The sequence below is a fragment of the Dendrobates tinctorius genome, unplaced genomic scaffold (assembly GCF_039654945.1).
Source record: "Dendrobates tinctorius isolate UK_male_01 unplaced genomic scaffold, ASM3965494v1 ptg000301l, whole genome shotgun sequence".
Taxonomy (NCBI): Eukaryota; Metazoa; Chordata; class Amphibia; order Anura; family Dendrobatidae; genus Dendrobates; species Dendrobates tinctorius.
The window spans coordinates 2048065-2073209 of record NW_027361968.1 but is presented as its reverse complement, the minus strand read 5'-3'; the positions used below and the strand labels follow the sequence as shown (position 1 = coordinate 2073209).

The 25145-nt window shown below is 49.2% G+C and overlaps 1 protein-coding gene across 1 annotated transcript; it reads left to right on the top strand.

Moving 5' to 3' along the window:
* Positions 1-1159: 1159 nt before the first annotated feature.
* LOC141073425 (serine protease 33-like) lies at positions 1160-25038 on the top strand. Its single transcript, XM_073560618.1, has 7 exons — positions 1160-1193; positions 4814-5018; positions 14336-14607; positions 14996-15074; positions 22693-22742; positions 22997-23166; positions 24571-25038. Exons 1-7 carry the CDS (start codon positions 1160-1162, stop codon positions 24796-24798), a joined length of 1038 nt encoding a protein of 345 aa, XP_073416719.1. The 3' UTR covers positions 24799-25038.
* Positions 25039-25145: the final 107 nt, after the last annotated feature.

The following is a 25145-nucleotide window of genomic DNA, read 5'->3' as shown; positions in this document are numbered from 1 at the left end:
TGTACAAGAATATAACTACTATAATACTGCTCCTATGTACAAGAATATAACTACTATAATACTGCCCCTATGTACAAGAATATAACTACTATAATACTGCTCCTATGTACAAGAATATAACTACTATAATACTGCCCCCTATGTACAAGAATATAACTACTATAATACTGCCCCTATGTACAAGAATATAACTACTATAATACTGCCCCTATGTAGGAGGTTTTAGCTCTGAAACGTGCGCAGGGAGCTCTGTCATTACAATCTGAGCTCCGGTAAATATTATTTCTGCTATTTCTATATTCCTGTGTTTATTTCTCTTCTGTTTCTTGCCTGGTCTTGGACATTACTTGTTGGTCTTTTACATTGAGTGAATTACTTTATATGTTGATCACATCTTTGAATTTCGATATTGAATGTACTCTTTGATCTTTGCAGTGTCATTCTCTTATTAATTATACATGTATTACTTATTATTGATGGATTCTGACCTCTCTGATTGGATGACCTTGTAACCTCCTGGATATATACTGTATATATTTACTATTTCTCATACTTTTCCTTGGCTGGTTGTTGACTGTTTTTGTTATTTTTTTAGTTATATCTTATTTTCTGTAGAGTTTTGTAGTATACATCTCGGCACCTTTCTTCTTTTATATGGATGGTGTGATAACGGTGTCACCATCTGCCAATGTCCTGTTAATCTGAGCATTATATACATGTTTTCTGCTATATACCTCGCCCGCCCCGTTGCTCGCACCCGTTTGCTGTGCTTTGCCCCATCGATCGCAGTGCGGGCGGTTCTGTCAGTGCTGTTGTTATTTATTCCTCTTGTTAATGATCCTCGTTCTTCCCATTCTGTTCTGACTAATTCTCTCCTTTGTGACGCTGAACAATGGTCGGTGACTGTAGAGATGATGCTCAGGTCATGTGCGCAGATGTCACACTGTAACGACTCCGCTGCTCTCCGCACGTGTGATCTTATTGTTTGTAAATTTTCAGAGAAGGTGAAGTTGAGGAATCGTCCAACCCTCCAGCTCCAGGGACAGGTCCGGCCACATTCCAGCATGAAGGACCTCCGAAAATTCGGATATTTTAGGAGCGAGAGTGAAGAGAAGAGACAAATCCAGCATCTAGAGAGGTTCCCACAGCAGCCGAGAGGATGATGAGAGCTGTGCTTTATCTTCTGCTGTCTGGTGAGTGCTCTGATATTATTATGTTATTTATGCTATTATTATGTTCATATAGTGTAAAGATAATGATTCCTCACACTCTGGAGATTCTGTGGAGTTTCTTATCAGTATTAGTGAGGGACGTTTCTTCTTTGCTCCATCTGTGGCTGTTCTCTGTTACTCCCTTTTATCCCCCATCTCAGGCCGTGAGGAGTCTGACTATTGCACAGATGAGTTCCATCAATTACTCTCTGTTATCAGCCATTACTTAGTATAGAACAGGTGGGTACAGTCTCTAGCGCTGACATCACGATATAATTGTACATTCAGGACTTGCTACATAATCTCCTGGATAAACACTAGGATTCCATATTAACCTTGTCTGGTGCTGTTATGGGGGAGGCGCTCACTGGTCACATGGTGCTTCAGGGACTTGTTACAGATTTTTAATTGGGGACCTCAAAAATCCTGTTTATAGAATCATAGAATCGTAGAGTTGGAAGGGACCTCCAGGGTCATCATGTCCAACCCCCTGCTCAATGCAGGAGTCACTATATCATCCCAAATAGATGTCTGTCCAGCTTCTGAAGACTTCCATTGAAGGAGAACTCACCACCTCTCGTGGCAGCCTGTTCCACTTATTGATCACCCTCGCCATCAAAAAGATTTTTCTAATATCAAATCTATGTCTCCTCCCATTCAGTTTCATTCCATTGCTTCTTGAGAATAAAGATCATCCTTCTACAATGTGACAGCCCTTGAGATATTTGTAGACAGCTATTAAGTCTCCTCTCAGTCTTCTTTTCTGCAGCTAAACATTCCCAGATCCTTTAACTGTTTCTCGTAGGACATGTTTTTCAGACTGGTCACCATTCTGGTCGCTCATCTTTGAACTTGCTACATTTTTTCAATGTCTTTTTTACAATGTGGTGCCCAGAATTGGACACAGTTTTCCAGATGAGGTCTGACCAAAGAGGAGTAGAGGGCAATAATGACTTCACGTGATCTAGACTCTTTGCTTCTCTTAATACATCCTAGAACTGTATTTGCCATTTTTGCTGCTGCATCACACTGTTGACTCATGTGCAGTCTGTGATCTGTTAGTATACCTAAGTTTTGTCAGGAACACCGCACTTCACCTGCTCACTGAGCCAGTACGAGGGCCCTGAGTACAAAACTGTGCACAAAGATACCTGTGGAATGGGGCAGCAGTGGTGACGATGCATGCTCCAGGCTCACAGGACCTGAAGCATGTGACTGCTGAGGGCATGGTCTAAACTCCAGAGAGCTAGGAGCTGAGGAAAACTCCTAGAAAGGTAATTACAGGACAATGTTACCAAGGGGCATAGACAGAGACAGAAACCAGATCAAGCCAGGGTCAAAGCACAAGATAGCACGACAGTACCAAAGGGTTTGGCAGAATGGATAGTCAGGACGTAGCAATAGATCAGAAAACCAGAACGGGCAATAGATGGTACAACAGGGACAAACTGTAAAGGAGTAACGATAGCTAAGCCAGGAGGTCAGAACTGGAAAAGACAATAATGCCAAAACAAGAGATGGAGTACAGTGAGGGGACAGACCGGGTCATACACGGGAATCAAACAAGCAATGCAGTGCACATGCACACCAGGGGGGTCAGACATACAATCAGAACAACAGTATAGCTGACAGAGAACCCTGGTAAAGAGTGAGTATAAATACCCCTCCCAGATCCAGAAACAGGCGTACACTTAACCCTGTGAGTGCAGGGCAAGAACACTGTCCAAACCATGACAAGTTTTTTCACACAAGCTGTTGCTTAGTTCTATTCCTCCCATTCTATAGTTGTAAATTTCGTTTTTTTGCCCAAATGTAGAATCTTGCCTTTCTCCCTGTTAAATAACATTCTATTAGTCGCCGTCCATTGTTCAAGCTTATCTAGATCCTTCTGAATCCTTTCTCTGTCTTCTCTTGTATAAAGGCCCCGTCACAATAAATGATGTCCCAGCGATCCCACCAACGATCCGACATGATGGGATTGCTGGGACATTGTTAGGCTGATCGCTGGTGAGCTGTCACATAGACAGCCCCAGCGAACAGGACCGGCGACGCTGGAAGCTAGTTTCTAATGTAAACGTCGGGTATCCAGGAGCCGCGGCTCCTGGATACTCGCTGTTTACCTTGGAAACCGGCATACACGCCAGTTTCCAAGGTAAACATCGGGTATCTAGGAGCCGCGCGACTCCTGGATACCAGACGTTTACATTAGCAACCAGCGTCCAGCGTCGCTGATCTCTGGTCTCTCGCTGCCACACGCAGCAATGTGGGCTGGGCAGCAGGAGACCAGCGATCGAAAAAAGGCCCAGGCCGCTCGAGCACGATCAGCGATAACCGGCAGGGGGGCTGGTCGCTGATCCCTGTCACACACAGCGATCTCGCTAGCGAGATCGCTGAGTGTGACAGGGCCTTTAGCTATCCCTCCTAGCTTTGCATTTCCTGCATTTGTGATCAGTTTACATTCAGTTAACTTATCTAATGTAGATCATTTATAAAAACGTTGAACAACACTGGTGCTAGGACAGAGCCTTATTGTCCCCCCTTATAACACTAGAGCCAGGACAGAGCCTTGTGGTACTCCACTTGAAACATTCTTCCTATTGAATGTCCAGCCATTTATTACCACTCTTTGAGTATGATCACTGAACCAGTTATGAATCCACCTAACCGTAGCCTTGTCAATCCCATGCTTGGTCATTTTTTCAATAAGGATAGTATGACATACTTTATCAAATGTTTTGCTGAAGTCAAGATATACTATATCTACCACATTTCCCTGATCCACGCAGTCAGTGATTCCATCCTAGAAGGAAATTAGATTAGGCTGGCATGACTTGTTTGATACAAACCCATGCTGGCTCTAGTTAATTACTGTATTCTTATCCAAGTACTTTCAAACAGGCTGTGTAATAATTTGTTCACAGATCTTTCCTGGTATAGAAGTAATGCTCACTGGCCTGTAATTTCCTGGTTCCGTCTTCTATCATTTTTTAAAGATAGGGACAACGTTCGCCCTTCTCCCATCGTTCTTGGACATTTCTGTCCTTTAGAACATCCAGCCATTGGACCTTTCCTACCCTCTTTCTGAGTCCATTAAAATCTGCCTTTCTGAAGTCCAACCTTAAAGTCTGAGTCCTTGCTGGTCTTCCTCCTCTTATAATCTACATTTCAGGCATAGCATGATCGCTGCCTCCTAAATTCCCAGCCACCTTTACTTCCTCAACCATTTCCTCCCTGCTGGTAAGATGTAGGTCCAGATGAAGATCCTCTTGTTCTCCCTTCTACCTTTTGAAAGATAAAGTTGTCAGCGAGAGAATATAAGAATTTTCTGGACCCAGTACGTTTGCCTTAGATTCCATGATCACTATGTCATACCTTTTGGAGAACAAAGACATCTGATGTAGAAGGAGTTTATCCCTGTCTTCGGTCTGTCCAGGTGGCCTATATTAATCACCTACAATAGTGCTATACCTCTCATATATATTCCATAGACTGTTCACTGAGCCGTTAATTCCTTCTGGTCCCGATACACCGCCTGTAATAACTGTACAATAGTGCGGTGATTATCTCTGCTGTGTGACGCTTTTATTGTATCTTCCCCCCAGTCCTCCCAGCGGTGGTCTTCCCCGAAATGCTGCTTCCCCCCACCTGCGGCTCTCCGGCGTTCTCCATCAGGATAATTGGAGGAATGGATGCAGATGAAGGAGCCTGGCCCTGGCAAGTCAGTGTACTGTACCGAGGGGGCCCGGTGTGCGGAGGATCGCTGATCTCTGACCAGTGGGTGCTGAGCGCCGCACATTGCTTCAGCCCGTGAGTGCCGATCACTGTATCTAATCCTATCCTGTGTGATACTGACTGCTGAGCCGTGTATCTAATCCTATCCTGTGTGATACTGACTGCTGAGCCGTGTATCTAATCCTATCCTGTGTGATACTGACTGCTGAGCCGTGTATCTAATCCTGTCCTGTGTGATACTGACTGCTGAGCCATGTATCTAATCCTATCCTGTGTGATACTGTATGCTGAGCCGTGTATCTAATCTTCTCCTGTGTGATACTGACTGCTGAGCCGTGTATCTAATCCTCTCCTGTGTGATACTGACTGCTGAGCCATGTATCTAATCCTATCCTATGTGATACTGACTGCTGAGCCATGTATCTAATCCTCTCCTGTGTGATACTGTCTGCTGAGCCGTGTATCTAATCCTATCCTGTGTGATACTGACTGCTGAGCTGTGTATCTAATCCTATCCTGTGTGATACTGTCTGCTGAGCCGTGTATCTACTCCTCTCCTGTGTGATACTGACTGCTGAGCCGTGTATCTAATCCTATCCTATGTGATACTGACTGCTCAGCCATGTATCTAATCCTCTCCTGTGTGATACTGTCTGCTGAGCCGTGTATCTAATCCTCTCCTGTGTGATACTGACTGCTGAGCTGTGTATCTAATCCTATCCTGTGTGATACTGACTGCTGAGCCGTGTATCTAATCCTCTCCTGTGTGATACTGTCTGCTGAGCCGTGTATCTAATCCTCTCCTGTGTGTTACTGACTGCTGAACTGTGTATCTAATCCTATCCTGTGTGATACTGACTGCTGAGCCATGTATCTAATCCTATCCTGTGTGATACTGTCTGCTGAGCTGTGTATCTAATCCTCTCCTGTGTAATACTGACTGCTGAGCCGTGTATCTAATCCTATCCTGTGTGATACTGACTGCTGAGCCGTGTATCTAATCCTCTCATGTGTGATACTGACTGCTGAGCCGTGTATCTAATCCTCTCCTGTGTGATACTGACTGCTGAGCCGTGTATCTAATCCCCTCCTGTGTAATACTGACTGCTGAGCCGTGTATCTAATCCTCTCCTGTGTGATACTGACTGCTGAGCCGTGTATCTAATCCTATCCTTTGTGATATTGACTGCTGAGCCGTGTATCTAATCCTATCCTGTGTGATACTGACTGCTGAGCCGTGTATCTAATCCTCTCCTGTGTGATACTGACTGCTGAGCCGTGTATCTAATCCTATCCTGTGTGATACTGACTGCTGAGCCGAGTATCTAATCCTCTCCTGTGTGATATTGACTGCTGAGCCGTGTATCTAATCCTCTCCTGTGTGATACTGACTGCTGAGCTGTGTATCTAATCCTCTCCTGTGTGATACTGTCTGCTGAGCCGAGTATCTAATCCTCTCCTGTGTGATACTGACTGCTGAGCTGTATATTTAATCCTATCCTGTGTGATACTGACTGCTGAGCCGTGTATCTAATCCTCTCCTGTGTGATACTGACTGCTGAGCCATGTATCTAATCCTCTCCTCTGTGATACTGTCTGCTGAGCCGAGTATCTAATCCTATCCTGTGTGATACTGACTGCTGAGCCGTGTATCTAATCCTCTCCTGTGCGATACTGACTGCTGAGCTGTGTATCTAATCCTATCCTGTGTGATACTGTCTGCTGAGCTGTGTATCTAATCCTCTCCTGTGTGATACTAACTGCTGAGCCGTGTATCTAATCCTCTCCTGTGTGATACTGACTGCTGAGCCGTGTATCTAATCCTATCCTGTGTGATACTGACTGCTGAGCCGTGTATCTAATCCTATCCTGTGTGATACTGACTGCTGAGCCGTGTATCTAATCCTCTCCTGTGTGATACTGACTGCTGAGCCATGTATCTAATCCTATCCTGTGTGATACTGACTGCTGAGCCGTGTATCTAATCCTATCCTGTGTGATACTGACTGCTGAGCCGTGTATCTAATCCTATCCTGTGTGATACTGACTGCTGAGCCGTGTATCTAATCCTCTCCTGTGTGATACTGACTGCTGAGCTGTGTATCTAATCCTATCCTGTGTGATACTGACTGCTGAGCCGTGTATCTAATCCTCTCCTGTGTGATACTGACTGCTGAGCTGTGTATCTAATCCTCTCCTGTGTGATACTGTCTGCTGAGCCGTGTATCTAATCCTCTCCTGTGTGATACTCTCTGCTGAGCCGTGTATCTAATCCTCTCCTGTGTGATACTGATTGCTGAGCTGTGTATCTAATCCTCTCCTGTGTGATACTGACTGCTGAGCTGTGTATCTAATCCTCTCCTGTGTGATACTGACTGCTGAGCCGTGTATCTAATCCTCTCCTGTGTGATACTGTCTGCTGAGCCGTGTATCTAATCCTCTCCTGTGTGTTACTGACTGCTGAACTGTGTATCTAATCCTATCCTGTGTGATACTGACTGCTGAGCCATGTATCTAATCCTATCCTGTGTGATACTGTCTGCTGAGCTGTGTATCTAATCCTCTCCTGTGTAATACTGACTGCTGAGCCGTGTATCTAATCCTATCCTGTGTGATACTGACTGCTGAGCCGTGTATCTAATCCTCTCCTGTGTGATACTGACTGCTGAGCCGTGTATCTAATCCTCTCCTGTGTGATACTGACTGCTGAGCCGTGTATCTAATCCCCTCCTGTGTAATACTGACTGCTGAGCCGTGTATCTAATCCTCTCCTGTGTGATACTGACTGCTGAGCCGTGTATCTAATCCTATCCTTTGTGAAATTGACTGCTGAGCCGTGTATCTAATCCTATCCTGTGTGATACTGACTGCTGAGCCGTGTATCTAATCCTCTCCTGTGTGATACTGACTGCTGAGCCGTGTATCTAATCCTATCCTGTGTGATACTGACTGCTGAGCCGAGTATCTAATCCTCTCCTGTGTGATATTGACTGCTGAGCCGTGTATCTAATCCTCTCCTGTGTGATACTGACTGCTGAGCTGTGTATCTAATCCTCTCCTGTGTGATACTGTCTGCTGAGCCGAGTATCTAATCCTCTCCTGTGTGATACTGACTGCTGAGCTGTATATTTAATCCTATCCTGTGTGATACTGACTGCTGAGCCGTGTATCTAATCCTCTCCTGTGTGATACTGACTGCTGAGCCATGTATCTAATCCTCTCCTCTGTGATACTGTCTGCTGAGCCGAGTATCTAATCCTATCCTGTGTGATACTGACTGCTGAGCCGTGTATCTAATCCTCTCCTGTGCGATACTGACTGCTGAGCTGTGTATCTAATCCTATCCTGTGTGATACTGTCTGCTGAGCTGTGTATCTAATCCTCTCCTGTGTGATACTAACTGCTGAGCCGTGTATCTAATCCTCTCCTGTGTGATACTGACTGCTGAGCCGTGTATCTAATCCTATCCTGTGTGATACTGACTGCTGAGCCGTGTATCTAATCCTATCCTGTGTGATACTGACTGCTGAGCCGTGTATCTAATCCTCTCCTGTGTGATACTGACTGCTGAGCCATGTATCTAATCCTATCCTGTGTGATACTGACTGCTGAGCCGTGTATCTAATCCTATCCTGTGTGATACTGACTGCTGAGCCGTGTATCTAATCCTATCCTGTGTGATACTGACTGCTGAGCCGTGTATCTAATCCTATCCTGTGTGATACTGACTGCTGAGCCGTGTATCTAATCCTATCCTGTGTGATACTGACTGCTGAGCCGTGTATCTAATCCTCTCCTGTGTAATACTGACTGCTGAGCCGTGTATCTAATCCTATCCTGTGTGATACTGACTGCTGAGCCGTGTATCTAATCCTATCCTGTGTGATACTGACTGCTGAGCCGTGTATCTAATCCTCTCCTGTGTGATACTGACTGCAGAGCTTTATATTTAATCCTATCCTGTGTGATACTGACTGCTGAGCTGTGTATCTAATCCTCTCCTGTGTGATACTCACTGCTGAGCTGTATATTTAATCCTATCCTGTGTGATACTGACTGCTGAGCCATGTATCTAATCCTATCCTGTGTGATACTGACTGCTGAGCCGTGTATCTAATCCTATCCTGTGTGATACTGACTGCTGAGCCGTGTATCTAATCCTATCCTGTGTCATACTGACTGCTGAGCTGTGTATCTAATCCTATCCTGTGTGATACTGTCTGCTGAGCTGTGTATCTAATCCTCTCCTGTGTGATACTGACTGCTGAGCCGTGTATCTAATCCTCTCCTTTGTGATACTGACTGCTGAGCCGTGTATCTAATCCCCTCCTGTGTGATACTGACTGCTGAGCCGTGTATCTAATCCTATCCTGTGTGATGGTGACTGCTGAGCCGTGTATCTAATCCTCTCCTGTGTGATACTGACTGCTGAGCCATGTATCTAATCCTATCCTGTGTGATACTGACTGCTGAGCCGTGTATCTAATCCTCTCCTGTGTGATACTGACTGCTGAGCCGTGTATCTAATCCTATCCTGTGTGATACTGACTGCTGAGCCGTGTATCTAATCCTATCCTGTGTGATACTGACTGCTGAGCCGTGTATCTAATCCTATCCTGTGTGATACTGACTGCTGAGCCGTGTATCTAATCCTATCCTGTGTGATACTGACTGCTGAGCCGTGTATCTAATCCTATCCTGTGTGATACTGACTGCTGAGCCGTGTATCTAATCCTCTCCTGTGTGATACTGACTGCTGAGCCGTGTATCTAATCCTATCCTGTGTGATACTGACTGCTGAGCTTTATATTTAATCCTATCCTGTGTGATACTGACTGCTGAGCTGTGTATCTAATCCTCTCCTGTGTGATACTGACTGCTGAGCTGTATATTTAATCCTATCCTGTGTGATACTGACTGCTGAGCCATGTATCTAATCCTATCATGTGTGATACTGTCTGCTGAGCCGTGGATCTAATCCTCTCCTGTGTGATACTGACTGCTGAGCCGTGTATCTAATCCTATCCTGTGTGATACTGACTGCTGAGCCGTGTATCTAATCCTCTCCTGTGTGATACTGACTGCTGAGCTGTGTTTCCCATCCTGTCCTTTGTGATACTGTCGGCTGAGCCGTGTATCTAATCCTGTCCTGTGTGATACTGTCGGCTGAGCTGCTGTATCTAAGCCTCTCATGCGTATGTGCTACCACTCCCGTCTTGCTGTGTGTTCTATACTGTGAGCTATATTTCCTCCTGCCCGGTCTGCGCGGTGCGGGCGGCGGCTCAGATGCGATCTCTGCTGGACGTTAGCTTTCGCTTTTCTTGGCCCCGGTTGCCGCCTTCATGTAATTGGAGTCACTTTCTTTATGACACAGGCTGTGTGATGTATAAACTGAGAATATCCCAGGCTTATATCCATAAATCGCAATATCGGCACCATGGAGACTTCTTTGAGTCGCTTTCTCTTAATTTAAACAATAATTAAACTTTTTAAAATGATGATTAATAATAATTATATTAGAAACTGATGAATCTTTGTATTATAATCTATTATTTTATCTTTCTTCTTCTCTTCTCACTCTGAAAGTGTAACGACACTGTAGTAAGATAACCTGGGGTTCAGGGGCGCTCTAGCTATCCCTGCTCCCTGATTACCTCTGATGGGGAAGATGCCGGGGCCACGTATCTTATCAGCAATACACAAACACTATTTACAAACACTCCCCAGTCTGAGCCTATTCTCACACAGAGAGCTTGTTTGTAAATAGTTTTTGGGATTCTTGCTGGAGCAGCATTCAAAACAACTGCTAAAAAGCATGAACTGGGCAGATAAAGCAGCACTGTAGTTTGGGATAGGAGGAAGCTACATAATGTATAGTAAAGGGGAATACTAAAATACTAAAAACTCTTAATTTTGCAGAGTCAAATCAATAAGAAAGTTTTGTTTTTCTCCACCACAATTTTTAGAATTCCTGTTTTTTGTCAGTGAATGGAAACCTTATTGTTTCCATCCAGATGTTGATGTTATTGACACATCAGAGGGTTGGTGACAATGTGTCAGAGCAGGTGGAATGTATCAGTGAGGGGTAAAGGACTGGGATACAATTGTAGCACCTTCATGAGCAGATAGGAGGGTGACGGAGCCGGGTACGGGGTGGCGGAGATGCCATCATCACCGGGAGTCAGGGGCGTGGAGCTGAGGAGGTGCCATCATCACCGGGAGTCAGGGGCGTGGAGCTGAGGAGGTGCCATCATCACCGGGATTCAGGGGCGTGGAGCTGAGGAGGTGCCATCATCACTGGGAGTCAGGGGCGTGGAGCTGAGGAGGTGCCATCATCACCGGGATTCAGGGGCGTGGAGCTGAGGAGGTGCCATCATCACTGGAAGTCAGGGGCGTGGAGCTGAGGAGGTGCCATCATCACCGGGAGACAGGGGCATCGAGCTGAGGAGGTGCCATCATCACCGGGAGTCAGGGGCGTGGAGCTGAGGAGGTGCCATCATCACCGGGAGTCAGGGGCGTGGAGCTGAGGAGGTGCCATCATCACTGGGAGTCAGGGGTGTGGAGCTGAGGAGGTGCCATCATCACTGGGAGTCAGGGGTGTGGAGCTGAGGAGGTGCCATCATCACTTGGAGTCAGGGGTGTGGAGCTGAGGAGGTGCCATCATCACTGGGAGTCAGGGGCGTGGAGCTGAGGAGGTGCCATCATCACTGGGAGTCAGGGGCGTGGAGCTGAGGAGGTGCCATCATCACTGGGAGTCAGGGGTGTGGAGCTGAGGAGGTGCCATCATCACTGGGAGTCAGGGGCGTGGAGCTGAGGAGGTGCCATCATCACTGGGAGTCAGGGGCATGGAGCTGAGGAGGTGCCATCATCACTGGGAGTCAGGGGCGTGGAGCTGAGGAGGTGCCATCATCGCCGGGAGTCAGGGGCGTGGAGCTGAGGAGGTGCCATCATCACTGGGAGTCAGGGGCGTGGAGCTGAGGAGGTGCCATCATCACCGGGAGTCAGGGGCGTGGAGCTGAGGAGGTGCCATTATCACCGGGAGTCAGGGGCATCGAGCTGAGGAGGTGCCATCGTCACCGGGAGTCAGGGGCGTGGAGCTGAGGAGGTGCCATCATCACTGGGAGTCAGGGGCGTGGAGCTGAGGAGGTGGCATCATCACCGGGAGTCAGGGGCATCGAGCTGAGGAGGTGCCATCGTCACCGGGAGTCAGGGGCGTGGAGCTGAGGAGGTGCCATCATCACTGGGAGTCAGGGGCGTGGAGCTGAGGAGGTGCCATCATCACTGGGAGTCAGGGGTGTGGAGCTGAGGAGGTGGCATAATCACCGGGAGTCAGGGGCGTGGGGCTGAGGAGGTGCCATCATCACTGGGAGTCAGGGGCGTGGAGCTGAGGAGGTGCCAACATCACCGGGAGTCAGGGGCGTGGAGCTGAGGAGGTGCCATCATCACCGGGAGTCAGGGGCGTGGAGCTGAGGAGGTGCCATCATCACCGGGAGTCAGGGGCGTGGAGCTGAGGAGGTGCCATCATCACCGGGATTCAGGGGCGTGGAGCTGAGGAGGTGCCATCATCACTGGGAGTCAGGGGCGTGGAGCTGAGGAGGTGCCATCATCACAGGGAGTCAGGGGCGTGGAGCTGAGGAGGTGCCATCATCACTGGAATTCAGGGGCGTGGAGCTGAGGAGGTGCCATCATCACTGGGAGTCAGGGGCGTGGAACTGAGGAGGTGCCAACATCACCGGGAGTCAGGGGCATGGAGCTGAGGAGGTGCCATCATCACCGGGAGTCAGGGGCGTGGAGCTGAGGAGGTGCCATCATCACCGGGATTCAGGGGCGTGTAGCTGAGGAGGTGCCATCATCACTGGGAGTCAGGGGCATGGAGCTGAGGAGGTGCCATCATCACCGGGAGTCAGGGGCGTGGAGCTGAGGAGGTGCCATTATCACCGGGAGTCAGGGGCATCGAGCTGAGGAGGTGCCATCGTCACCGGGAGTCAGGGGCGTGGAGCTGAGGAGGTGCCATCATCACTGGGAGTCAGGGGCGTGGAGCTGAGGAGGTGCCATCATCACTGGGAGTCAGGGGTGTGGAGCTGAGGAGGTGGCATCATCACCGGGAGTCAGGGGCGTGGGGCTGAGGAGGTGCCATCATCACTGGGAGTCAGGGGCGTGGAGCTGAGGAGGTGCCAACATCACCGGGAGTCAGGGGCGTGGAGCTGAGGAGGTGCCAACATCACCGGGAGTCAGGGGCGTGGAGCTGAGGAGGTGCCATCATCACCGGGAGTCAGGGGCGTGGAGCTGAGGAGGTGCCATCATCACCGGGATTCAGGGGCGTGGAGCTGAGGAGGTGCCATCATCACTGGAAGTCAGGGGCGTGGAGCTGAGGAGGTGCCATCATCACCGGGAGACAGGGGCATCGAGCTGAGGAGGTGCCATCATCACCGGGAGTCAGGGGCGTGGAGCTGAGGAGGTGCCATCATCACCGGGAGTCAGGGGCGTGGAGCTGAGGAGGTGCCATCATCACTGGGAGTCAGGGGTGTGGAGCTGAGGAGGTGCCATCATCACTGGGAGTCAGGGGTGTGGAGCTGAGGAGGTGCCATCATCACTTGGAGTCAGGGGTGTGGAGCTGAGGAGGTGCCATTATCACTGGGAGTCAGGGGCGTGGAGCTGAGGAGGTGCCATCATCACTGGGAGTCAGGGGCATGGAGCTGAGGAGGTGCCATCATCACTTGGAGTCAGGGGCGTGGAGCTGAGGAGGTGCCATCATCACTGGGAGTCAGGGGCGTGGAGCTGAGGAGGTGCCATCATCACTGGGAGTCAGGGGCATGGAGCTGAGGAGGTGCCATCATCACTGGGAGTCAGGGGCGTGGAGCTGAGGAGGTGCCATCATCGCCGGGAGTCAGGGGCGTGGAGCTGAGGAGGTGCCATCATCACTGGGAGTCAGGGGCGTGGAGCTGAGGAGGTGCCATCATCACTGGGAGTCAGGGGCGTGGAGCTGAGGAGGTGCCATCATCACCGGGAGTCAGGGGCGTGGAGCTGAGGAGGTGCCATCATCACTGGGAGTCAGGGGCGTGGAGCTGAGGAGGTGCCATCATCACTGGGAGTCAGGGGCATGGAGCTGAGGAGGTGCCATCATCACTGGGAGTCAGGGGCATGGAGCTGAGGAGGTGCCATCATCACTGGGAGTCAGGGGCATGGAGCTGAGGAGGTGCCATCATCACTGGGAGTCAGGGGCGTGGAGCTGAGGAGGAGCCATCATCGCCGGGAGTCAGGGGCGTGGAGCTGAGGAGGTGCCATCATCACTGGGAGTCAGGGGCGTTGGCAGGATACAGGATATATACAGTATATAGACGACTCTTCCATCTCTGAGGTCGGTGGTAACATTGTGTTTCTTCATGTTCCAGATCGCAGTCCCCCTCACAATACAGCATATATCTGGGGGTTCACAGGCTGGACTCCCCTAATTCTAACGCTATGGAGGTCGGGGTGAATGATCTCATCGTCCACCCACAGTTCAGCGCCCCCGGAGGCAGTGGGGACATCGCTCTCATCCGCCTCTCCAGATCGGTCAGCTATACACGGTACATCCGCCCGGTGTGTCTGCCGTCAGCCGCCATGGTCTTCCCACCAGGAACCAGCTGCTTTGTTACCGGATGGGGCCGGACGCAGTCTGACGGTGAGTGTCCCCGATCACAGGTGGTCTCCGATAGTCTCTACTCCAACCTTACTCCACCCAGAGGTGGCTTTAGATGTCACCTAAAAATGTGCTGCAACATATGAGGCGAAGCATCATGGATTCTTTATCTCAGCTGCTGCAGAACTTCTTGGAAAGGAAAAATAAATTCATCAAGTCAGTGAGTAATTGCAATAAAGCTCAACCATCCTCAGCTCAAAGAGGTTCTGCAGCAGCAGCAAGTCACCTTGGAGCTGTGTGACCTGTGTGGACTCATGATGTGATATGTGGTCGCTCTCACTGCATCAAACGTTACATAAATCAATAAATTACAGAAATATAAGAGAACTGCAATGTGTTATCAGAGACATCTGCTTCTTTCTCCACTTAGGAGACACTTTCAGCCTCTGTCTTCTGACTCCTGAACTCGGCATGCACTCTGAAAATCTGCCAAAATGGCTGCCAGCAAAGTGAGGGGGCAGATTACAGCTGCTTATTAAAGTCTATGGAGAGTGTCAGAATGAGAAGACAGGGAGAGGCAGACAACTATCACCTACGCTGCTCAGTACTGCTCAGTAATCTTAATGCTGCTGCAGCTGCCTTTTACTAAGAGTATCATCTCAGGTAGAGCTGGATTTACAGCTATGCTACTCAGTACTGCTGTGTAATCTCCTCAATTCTGCTACTGTTTCTAGTAAGTGTTATGTTTCATCCCAGAGCTGGATTCACAGCTCCACTATTCAGTATTGCTGTGTTATCTCATCAATGTTGCTGGTTCTAGTAAGTTTTATGTCTCATCTCAGAACTGCATTCACAGTTACACTACTCAGTACTGCTATGTAATCTCAATGATGCTACTGCTTTAAGCCCCCGTTACACACAGCGAGATCGCTAGCGATGTCGCTAAAGCGTCACCGATTTTGTGACGCAGCAGTGATATTGCTAGCAATATCACTATGTGTGATACTTACCTCCGACCGGCTCCCCCGCTGGTTATCGCTGATCGCGCGAGAACGTCCTAGACCGTGGACGCGGGCGGGAGGACGTCTTCATCACCGCGTCTGACAGGTAAGTAATGACCGCCGACTGCTGCTATGTCGCTGGCGAGATCTTCCTGTGTGGCAGCTCACTAGCGACCACTTAGCGATGCACCAGCGATCCTGACTGGGTCGTATCGTGGTCGGAATTGCTGGTGCATCACTAAATGTAACGGTACCCTTTGTAAGTGTTATGTCTTATCCCAGAGCTGGATTCACAGCTCCACTACTCAGTATTGCTGTGTTATCTCTTCAATGCTGCTGGTTCTAGTAAGTTTTATGTCTCATCTCAGAACTGGATTCACAGTTACACTACTCAGTACAGCTGTGCAATGTCCTCAATGCTGCTTGTGCTTCATTCGGCTAAAAGACTGATAATAAAAGAGGAAAGCACCGAACATAAAGGTCATAAAAAATTATAAATAAATTAAAAATAATAAAAGAATATATATAAAAAATAAGGGGACAAAAAATTGGAAAATGAAGGTAATATTTATTGAGACAATATATAGATATTTATAAAATTGATAATAGATGGCACAAGTGGCACATGACCAATATCTACAGCCACATAAACAGATGCAGAAAAACACACATCGAAAAAATAGCTAAAAACGGACAATATAGTGAGCACAACATAAGAACAATAAAAAAGCGATAATATACACAGTAAAAATCAATGTATAATATTTACAAAGGTGCTCAAAAGCAATAAATACAGATATTGCAAGTGCAAATAATCACAATTGCAGAAACGCGCCCCGACGCGCGTTTCGGAAAAATCCCTTGTCAGGGGGATAGCCACTTACTGGCCTCATTTGGGTTCATGTCCCTTGTATCTGCGTTGCCTCCCCCCCACACATGTGGTTTTGTCTAGCTATATAGGGCTGTTACGTGTTACAGAACCACTCAGCACCCAGAATATGTTGTGCAGTTATATGTATGTATAATAGGTTCCATGTGAGATGCATGTCCCTAATGCATCAGGTCACAGGCTGTGCCCCTGGGCAGAGGGGACACGATATTCTCTTTTTGTCCGCCCTCCCCCCACCTTTGTAATTCCCACAGTAAACATCGGCAGGCTCCGGCCACCTGCGGCTTTTGTAATGCATGTCTGGCCTGCCGCTTTTCTATTGGCCTGCCCTCTGTATCTGTGTGATATATTCTGTGTCCTGTGAGTAAAGTGTTGTCAGACTGGAAATAAATGTAGAAGCAGTGATCTTTTGTATGTGCCCATGTAACCAAGGAATTCCAGCCAGCGTCATTCATTCAGACTCCAGCCAACGCAGAGCAGACCTCCGAAAACACGGGGTGGTACTGAAAGAGGTACCCCAGCTTGGTAGACCCCGTTACACTGGTGGCAGACAGCGGGATATGATACCCCTTCTACAGGAGGAAAGGAATGAATGGAAAATAACTACCAGAAGTTAAAGAGGACTACATTAAAAGATCTGGTGGAATCCCGAGGGTTGATCGCCAGCAACAAAACAAAAGCATATTTGATAGCAGCCATCATGGAACACAACAGTGCAGCGCCCCCCAATGTGAACGTGGAGGAGACCAAATTCCAGATGGAGGTAAAGAACAGACTGGCGTTCTATGGCCCAAACCCTGCAGTAGAGATCATACGAGAGGTGTTGGCTGATGTGCGTACTGATCTGAAGGAAAAGATGGCCGAGCGGACCAGGATAGAGCTAGCCAAGATGGAGATGGCAGAGTGGACCAAAGTGGAGCTGGCCAAGATGGAGATGGCAGAGCGGAGAGAGGAGAGTCAGCGAGCAGGGGGAGCTCTGGCCTTCGACCAGGTACCTTCAACAGTAAGCCACAAAAAGATCCAGTATAATGCCTTCCGACAGTTGGGGGAGGCAGAGGAAGACATTGATGGCTTTCTGCAGGACTTTGAGCGGCAGTGTGCCCTTCATCAAGTGAAGCCGGAGGAACGGGTTCAGATTCTGGCCAGCAAGCTGACACGCCGGGCAGCGGACGCCTATCGCACGGTACCTGATGAGGACTGTATGGACTATGAGCGGATCAAAGAAGTGATCTTGGCCCAGTATGCGCTGACACCAGAGGTCTACCGCCAAAAGTTCCGCGGACTTATAAAACGCGTAACCGATACCCACGCTGAATGGGCCTGTAAATTACGGCGGTCACTGCTACAGTGGGTACAAGGGAGCCAAGCAACCACTAAGGAGGACGTCCTCCAGCTCTTCTTGTTAGAACGATTCTTTAATGGACTAACCCCCGAGACACAGGAATGGCTTCGGGACAGGCGGCCAACGAATCTTGAGAAAGCCGCTCGTCTGACCGATGAGCATCATGATGCCAGGAGGCCGCAGTTGTCCGGATCAAAGATGGTCACTAGGGTCCCGCCCATGGACCTGGAGGGCCCCAAACCACCGAAGATTGTAGGGGGACCAGCTAGAAACCTGGCCTACCACATTCCCCCTGGGGCGCGATGCCACACCTGCCGTCATCTGGGCCACCTGCAAAGATAACGTCCCAACCGGACTCAGCATACCCAGTGGCCAAAGGCGGGAACAGCTACCTTCAGCCGGGCTGCTGTACACTGCTACCAAGGCGAAGCTGACCCGGCATTGGGGGCTACGACTAACCAAGGGGTGGAAGAGATGGAGGAAGTGCTGCATGAAGTAGACCCCATGCAGGCAGCCCAGGCAGATAATCGACAACAGCATCGACAGGTCATGTGGGTTAATGGGAAACGTATGCAGGGACTAAGAGATTCCGGAGCAACTTTGACCCTTGTGAAGCCTCATCTCGTCCGGGACCAAGATAAGATGGACCGGACAGTGGCAGTCCGTGTAGCAGGGGGAGCCATACATCGACTGCCCACTGCCAGGATTCACCTGAACTGGGGAGTCGTGGATGGCCTTGTTGAGGTAGGCTTGATGGAGGATTTGCCTGCAGACGTCTTGCTGGGAAATGACTTGGGGCCCATGTTGTCTGCATTCTCGGTGGCCCCTCTGGCTGAGACATATCCTGTGACTACCCGGAGACAAGCTCGAGCTGCGGAGGCGGAATCACACTCAGAGGAGGCCCAGGTAAGACATCCCAGCCCTACACGTATTCCCATAGCCAGACACATTTCTTGGGCCACCCCAGATGAATTTAAGAGGGAGTTACTTGAGGATCCTTCATTAGAGGTATATCGTGGGAAGGCACAGGAGGAGAGAGGAGTACTGGAAGGGGAACAGTTTGTATGGAAGCAGGGACTCCTCTACCAGATCACAGAGCAGCACCACACAGGGACGCGGAAGGGGTTTTGTCGCAGGGGGGTCTGATCCTGGTCTCAACCTTGTGTTGTGCCAGGCGAGTGTACCCTGGTCTCCCCGAAAACATCCTCTGTCGCTGCCTCAACAACTCCTCCGCCTGCTGTCTCTCCCGGAGGGCCTAGGTCTTCACCCAAGTGTACCTGGTCCCATGTTTTAGACTGAGTCCTTTCCCCTAAGACATCCGGCAAGGGAAGTCCGGCTAAATTCTCTGCTTCAGGTGCACAGATGGCCACTACCTCTTCAGGGCGCTCCTGGTAGGGCTTCAGCATATTCACGTGGAACATGCGGATAACCCTGGGATCGTCACAATCGGCGACATTATGGGTTGTGTGAATGCTTTAACGGGACATTAAAACAGCTCATTGGGACTTTTACGAGGACCTACAGGGACTGGGAGAAATTCTTGCCACACCTCCTGTTTGCCTATCGGGAGGTGCCCCAAGAATCCACGGGGTTCTCCCCGTTCGAGCTGGTATACGGGAGACGGGTAAGGGGACCCCTAGACTTAGTGCTGGAACACTGGGAAGGGGAGGGCGTCATAGAAGGGGTACCTATTGTACCCTATGTGCTGGAATTCCGGGACCGCCTACAGGAGCTGACTCAGGCTGTACGTGAGAACATGCAGGCGACCCAGCGGCGCCAGCGCATATGGTACGATCGGAGGGCCAGAGAGCGCACTTTGGAAATAGGACAGAAGGTCCTGGTGTTAGAGCCCACTAAGCAGAATAAGTTTCAAGCTGCATGGCAGGGGCCCTACCAGGTAGTGGGGAAAATAGCCGACACAACCTATAATGTCGCCGATTGTGACGACCCCAGGGTTATCCGCATGTTCCACGTGAATATGCTGAAGCCCTACCGGGAGCGCCCTGAAGAGGTAGTGGCCATCTGTGCACCTGAAGCAGAGGATTTAGCCGGACTTCCCTTGCCAGATGTCTTAGGGGAAAGGACTCAGTCTAAAACATGGAACCAGGTACACTTGGGTGAAGACCTAGGCTCCCGGGAGAGACAGCAGGCAGAGGAGTTGTTGAGGCAGCGACAGAGGATGTTTTCAGAGAGACCGGGGTACACTCGCCTGGCACAACACAAGGTTGAGACCCAGGATCAGACCCCCCTGCGACAAAACCCCTTCCGCGTCCCTGAGTCTGTACGAAAGGGGATGCGACAAGAGATACAAGAGATGCTGCGTTTAGGGGTCATTGAAGAGTCAGATAGCCCTGGGCATCCCCCGTAGTCTTAGTGCCCAAGAAGGATGGGACTACACGGTTTTGTGTAGACTATCGTAAGCTCAATGAGAAAACAGTGACAGATGCATACCCCATGCCGCATGTGGATGAGTTGTTTGACCGGCTGGCGGGGCAAAGTATTTGACCACCATCGATCTATGCAAAGGCTACTGGCAGATTCCCCTTAGTCCTGACGCTATTCCCAAGTTGGCATTTGTCACCCCGTTCGGCTTATTCCAGTTTCGAGTTATGCCATTCGGGATAAAGAATGCCCCGGCGACCTTCCAAAGGCTGGCTGACCGGCTTCTGTATGGTCTCCAGGACTATGCTTGTGCCTACCTGGACGACATCGCCATCTACAGTGCGACATGGGAAGAGCATCAAAATCACCTAGAGACAGTATTGGACAGGATCCACCAGGCCGGAATCACCCTGAACCCAAACAAGTGTCACGTGGGCAAAGCAGAGGTTCAGTATTTAGGACATTGGGTAGGAAGTGGGAAACAGCGACCAGAACCAGCCAAGATTGAGGCCATAGCCAAATGGCCCATCCCACGCACTAAAACCCAGGTCATGGCGTTTCTAGGGACAGCGGGATATTACAGGAAATTCGTTCCCAATTACAGCAGTGTAGCCAAGCCCCTCACTGATCTGACCCGTAAGAACCAACCCCGCCAGGTAACCTGGACCTCAGAGTGTGAGGAAGCCTTCCGCCAACTAAAGGACGCCCTCACCAATACCCCTGTATTGGCCGCACCCGATCCAACTAAACGTTTCCTGGTTCACACAGACGCTTCTATGTTTGGATTGGGGGCAGTACTGAGCCAAGTCGGGCCGGATGGCCAAGAACACCCGGTAGCTTACCTGAGTCGGAAACTACTGCCCCGTGAAGTAAGCTATGCGGCCATCGAGAAGGAGTGCCTGGCGGTAGTATGGGCCCTCAAAAAGTTGCATCCATATTTGTATGGACGACAGTTTTCCCTCCTAACGGACCATAATCCCCTAGTCTGGCTTAATTGGGTCTCCGGAGACAACGCCAGATTGCTGCGGTGGAGTTTAGCTCTACAACCTCTGGACTTCACCATCCACCACAGACCCGGCAAACAAAACGGTAACGCCGATGGACTAAGTCGACAAACGGAACTTGTACCAACCCCATAAACTTCGGTCATCCCCAAACCGATCAGTTGAGGATCAGACTGTGTATGCCGATCGCGTCGCTGAAAAAGGGGAGCCGTGTTACGTGTTACAGAACCACTCAGCACCCAGAATATGTTGTGCAGTTATATATACAGTATGTATAATAGGTTCCATGTGAGATGCATGTCCCTAATGTATCAGTTCACAGGCTGCGCCCCTGGGCAGAGGGGACACGATATTCTCCTTTTGTCCGCCCTCCCCCCACCTTTGTAATTCCCACAGTAAACATCGGCAGGCTCCGGCCACCTGCGGCTTTTGTAATGCATGTCTGGCCTGCCGCTTTCCTATTGGCCTGCCCTCTGTATCTGTGTCAGATTTTTTTGGAATAAATTTATGGACTTCAGTGCGCTGCTTGACAAATTCACGAATCCAGATTATGAGAAAGATTAACTGTTTATTTCCCAACGCGTTTCGAAGTGTATACCACTTCTTCCTCAGGGGATGACAACTGGTATACACTTCGAAACGCGTTGGGAAATAAACAGTTAATCTTTCTCATAATCTGGATTCGTGAATTTGTCAAGCAGCGCACTGAAGTCCATAAATTTATTCCAAAAAAATCTGAAGTTCTGGCGGTCACGGAGTTGACCTCTGGATGTGCAGCAAGCTGACTACGGATCTTACATGCCTGAACCTCTCCTGGAAAGGGTGAGTGAATCTTTATTTATTTTTTTAACAATAACCCGGATAAGACCCTATTGCACTTCTTGTTCCTTTAGTTTATTTGCATTGAAGTTTCTCTGTATCTGTGTGATATACTCTGTGTTCTGTGAGTAAAGTGTTGTCAGACTGGAAATACGTGGAGAAGCAGTGATCTTTTATATGCGCCCATGTAACCAAGGAATTCCAGCCAGCGTCATTCATTCAGACTCCAGCCAACGCAGAGCGGACCTCCGAAAACACGGGGTGGTACTGAATGAGGTACCCCAGCTTGAAGACCCCGTTACAAGGGCAATGTCAGTTTTTTTCATTATCTAAAACAGCACAGTTTATTATCACTTTTTTGTTGTTCTTATGTTGTGCTCACTATATTGTCCGTTTTTAGCTATTTTTTCAATGTGTGTTTTTTTTCTGCTTGTTTTTATGTGGTTGTAGGTGTTGTTGGTCATGTGCCATCTATTATCAATGTTATGAATATCTATATATTGTCTCTATAAATATTACCTTCATTTTCCAGTTCTTTTGTCCCTTTATTTTTAATATATTTTCTTTTATTACTTTTAATTTATTTATTATCCTTTTTGATGCCCTTCATGTTCGGTGCTTTCCTCTTTTATCATCCTGTGGTTTATGAGCCGTAATCTCCGTGTAATCTCCTGTTACACCTTTCACCAGGTTAATCTTCATCTGTTATCGGATTAGCGCCTGTGAAGAGCAATTACCAGGTATGAGACATGGCTGGCGCAGTCCGGGCGCGGTGCCAGCTAGTAATGGAGCTGACGCCAGGGACGCCCTGTATGTAATCACATTTACGCCGGCTGCCGTCGCTGGCACGGCTGCTTCTTTTCGCTTTGCCTCACATTCCGTCTGATTAGATGGCGGTGAGATTCGGTGTCCGGCCCGGGTTGAGAACCTTGGAGCCGTTTTTCATCCCGTACATGAAATACAATGTAACTGTCCATTTCTTATTTCTCTACAGAATTTCTGCCGTACCCCAAAACCCTCCAGCAGCTGATGCTCCCGCTGATCGGCAGGGAGTCGTGTGACCAGATGTATCACGTCGGTTCTGGCATCAGCGCCAACGTGGCCATCGTCAAGAATGACCAGATCTGTGCCGGGTACCAGGCTGGACAGAGGGACGCCTGCGCGGTGAGTCCAGGGAGCGGTGACCAGTGTGGCGTTTTCTGCTCGGTTTAGTCTTTGATACAATGTTGCAGTTTATTTATTTACTTTTATTTTTATACAGTGAAAAGTGTTCAGGATTTATCGGGATTTTACTTCTAGAGTTCATTACAAGGAATTCTAGGCTTTTTATGACTTCTGGACATTGTTCCCCTCTGGAAAAAAAAGCTAAAATGCAGCAGTTCAGTGTGGAGGGGCTTCTGACAGTGGACGGTATCGGGGGTCCGACTGTGCAGCGATCACGATGAGGCCACTGTCAGCGCATCTTCATGAGACAGAAATGCGTTAAGACAACACCTCATCTACTACTACCCCCATCAGGCGCTGATTCTTGTCTAGAGTAATGTCGGGTCCTTCCTTTCAGCATTTATCTCCAGATCGGGACATTATCCATCAATTGCCGGAACCAACTATTCAGCATTATTCCATCACGTAGATACACGGTCATATAGATACTCAATCACATATGACCTAAATAATCATTATTTTGCCTGAATCCATGGCACGGTTTACTGTGGTTTGCCGTAGTTTGCCGTTTGCCGTAGTTTGCCGTTTGCCGTAGTTTGCCGTTTGTTGTAGTTTGCCGTAGTTTGCCGTAGTTTGCCGTAGTTTGCCGTTTGCTGTAGTTTGCCGTTTGTTGTAGTTTGCCATAGTTTGCCGTTTGCTGTAGTTTGCCGTTTGCTGTAGTTTGCCGTTTGCTGTAGTATGCTGCTTGCTGTGGTTGGCGGTTTGCTGTACTTTACTGCTTGCTGTGGTTGGCGGTTTGCTGTAGTTTGCTGCTTGCTGTGGTTGGCGGTTTGCTGTACTTTGCTGCTTGCTGTGGTTGGCGGTTTGCTGTAGTTTGCCATTTGCTATAGTTTGCCGTTTGCTGTAGTTTGCCGTTTGCTGTAGTTTGCTTCTTGCTGTGGTTGGCAGTTTGCTGTAGTTTGCTGCTTGCTGTGGTTGGCGGTTTGCTGTAGTTTGCTGCTTGCTGTGGTTGGCCGCTTGCTGTGGTTGGCCGTTTGCTGTGGTTGGCGGTTTGCTGTAGTTTGCCGTTTGCTGTAGTTTGCCGTTTGCTGTAGTTTGCCGCTTGCTGTGGTTTGCCGTTTGCTGTAGTTTGCCGTTTGCTGTAGTTTGCCGTTTGCTGTAGTTTGCCGCTTGCTGTGGTTTGCCGTTTGCTGTAGTTTGCCGCTTGCTGTGGTTTGCCGTTTGCTGTACTTTGCCGCTTGGCGTCATTATTCCATCGGCTGACGCTTATGTTGTAATTTGTCTTTAATGTTTTATGTGTGATATTTTTATATCTTTTATAACTTCTGGAATCATTTTTTGCAGTCTCGCTTCTTGGCTGAGGACTTTCTGTGTCCATGACATTGTCCTCTTTTGCCTTTGCAGGGGGACTCCGGGGGTCCGCTGGTGTGTAAAATGAATGGGTACTGGTACCAGGTTGGCATCGTGAGCTGGGGAGAAGACTGCGCCCTTCCCGACCGCCCCGGGGTCTACACTTTTGTCCCAGCCTACGAGTCCTGGATAAATTCTTATATAAGCCTCTCCTCCTCCTCGTCCCCCAGTCTGGAGGTCTCAGTGCTGCTCCTTGGGGTCTCTCTGATTCTGCACAGCTGATGGCGTGGACCCCAGAAGCGTGGACTAAGGCCATGAGGTCGCTGTGCGCACTGTCCCTCCATTCACTCTTACTGGGACCCCGGAGACTGCGGCGCGCTGTGCCGACAGCAGTGGAACCATCTAACCTCACGCTCCCATCGATCGTCGGGGCAGCCGCTGTGTGACGCTGATACTTTGTAGCCACAGGAATCATATTGATTTATAAACATGACCTCAATAAAGGATATTTACAGAATCTCATTCCGCGATGTAACACAATGATGGGGGGGTCGCGCTCTTCCAGACTTTACCCTTTCTATCGCCCCCTGGTGGTCTCCATCGGTGTGCAGACGGACATGACTGACATT

Coding starts and splice junctions, on each gene's coding strand:
- LOC141073425 (XM_073560618.1), top strand. CDS start 1,160: ATGATGAGAGCTGTGCTTTATCTTCTGCTGTCTG. Junction 1,194..4,813: donor GCTTTATCTTCTGCTGTCTG/GTGAGTGCTCTG, acceptor TCTTCCCCCCAG/TCCTCCCAGCGGTGGTCTTC. Junction 5,019..14,335: donor GCCGCACATTGCTTCAGCCC/GTGAGTGCCGAT, acceptor TTCATGTTCCAG/ATCGCAGTCCCCCTCACAAT.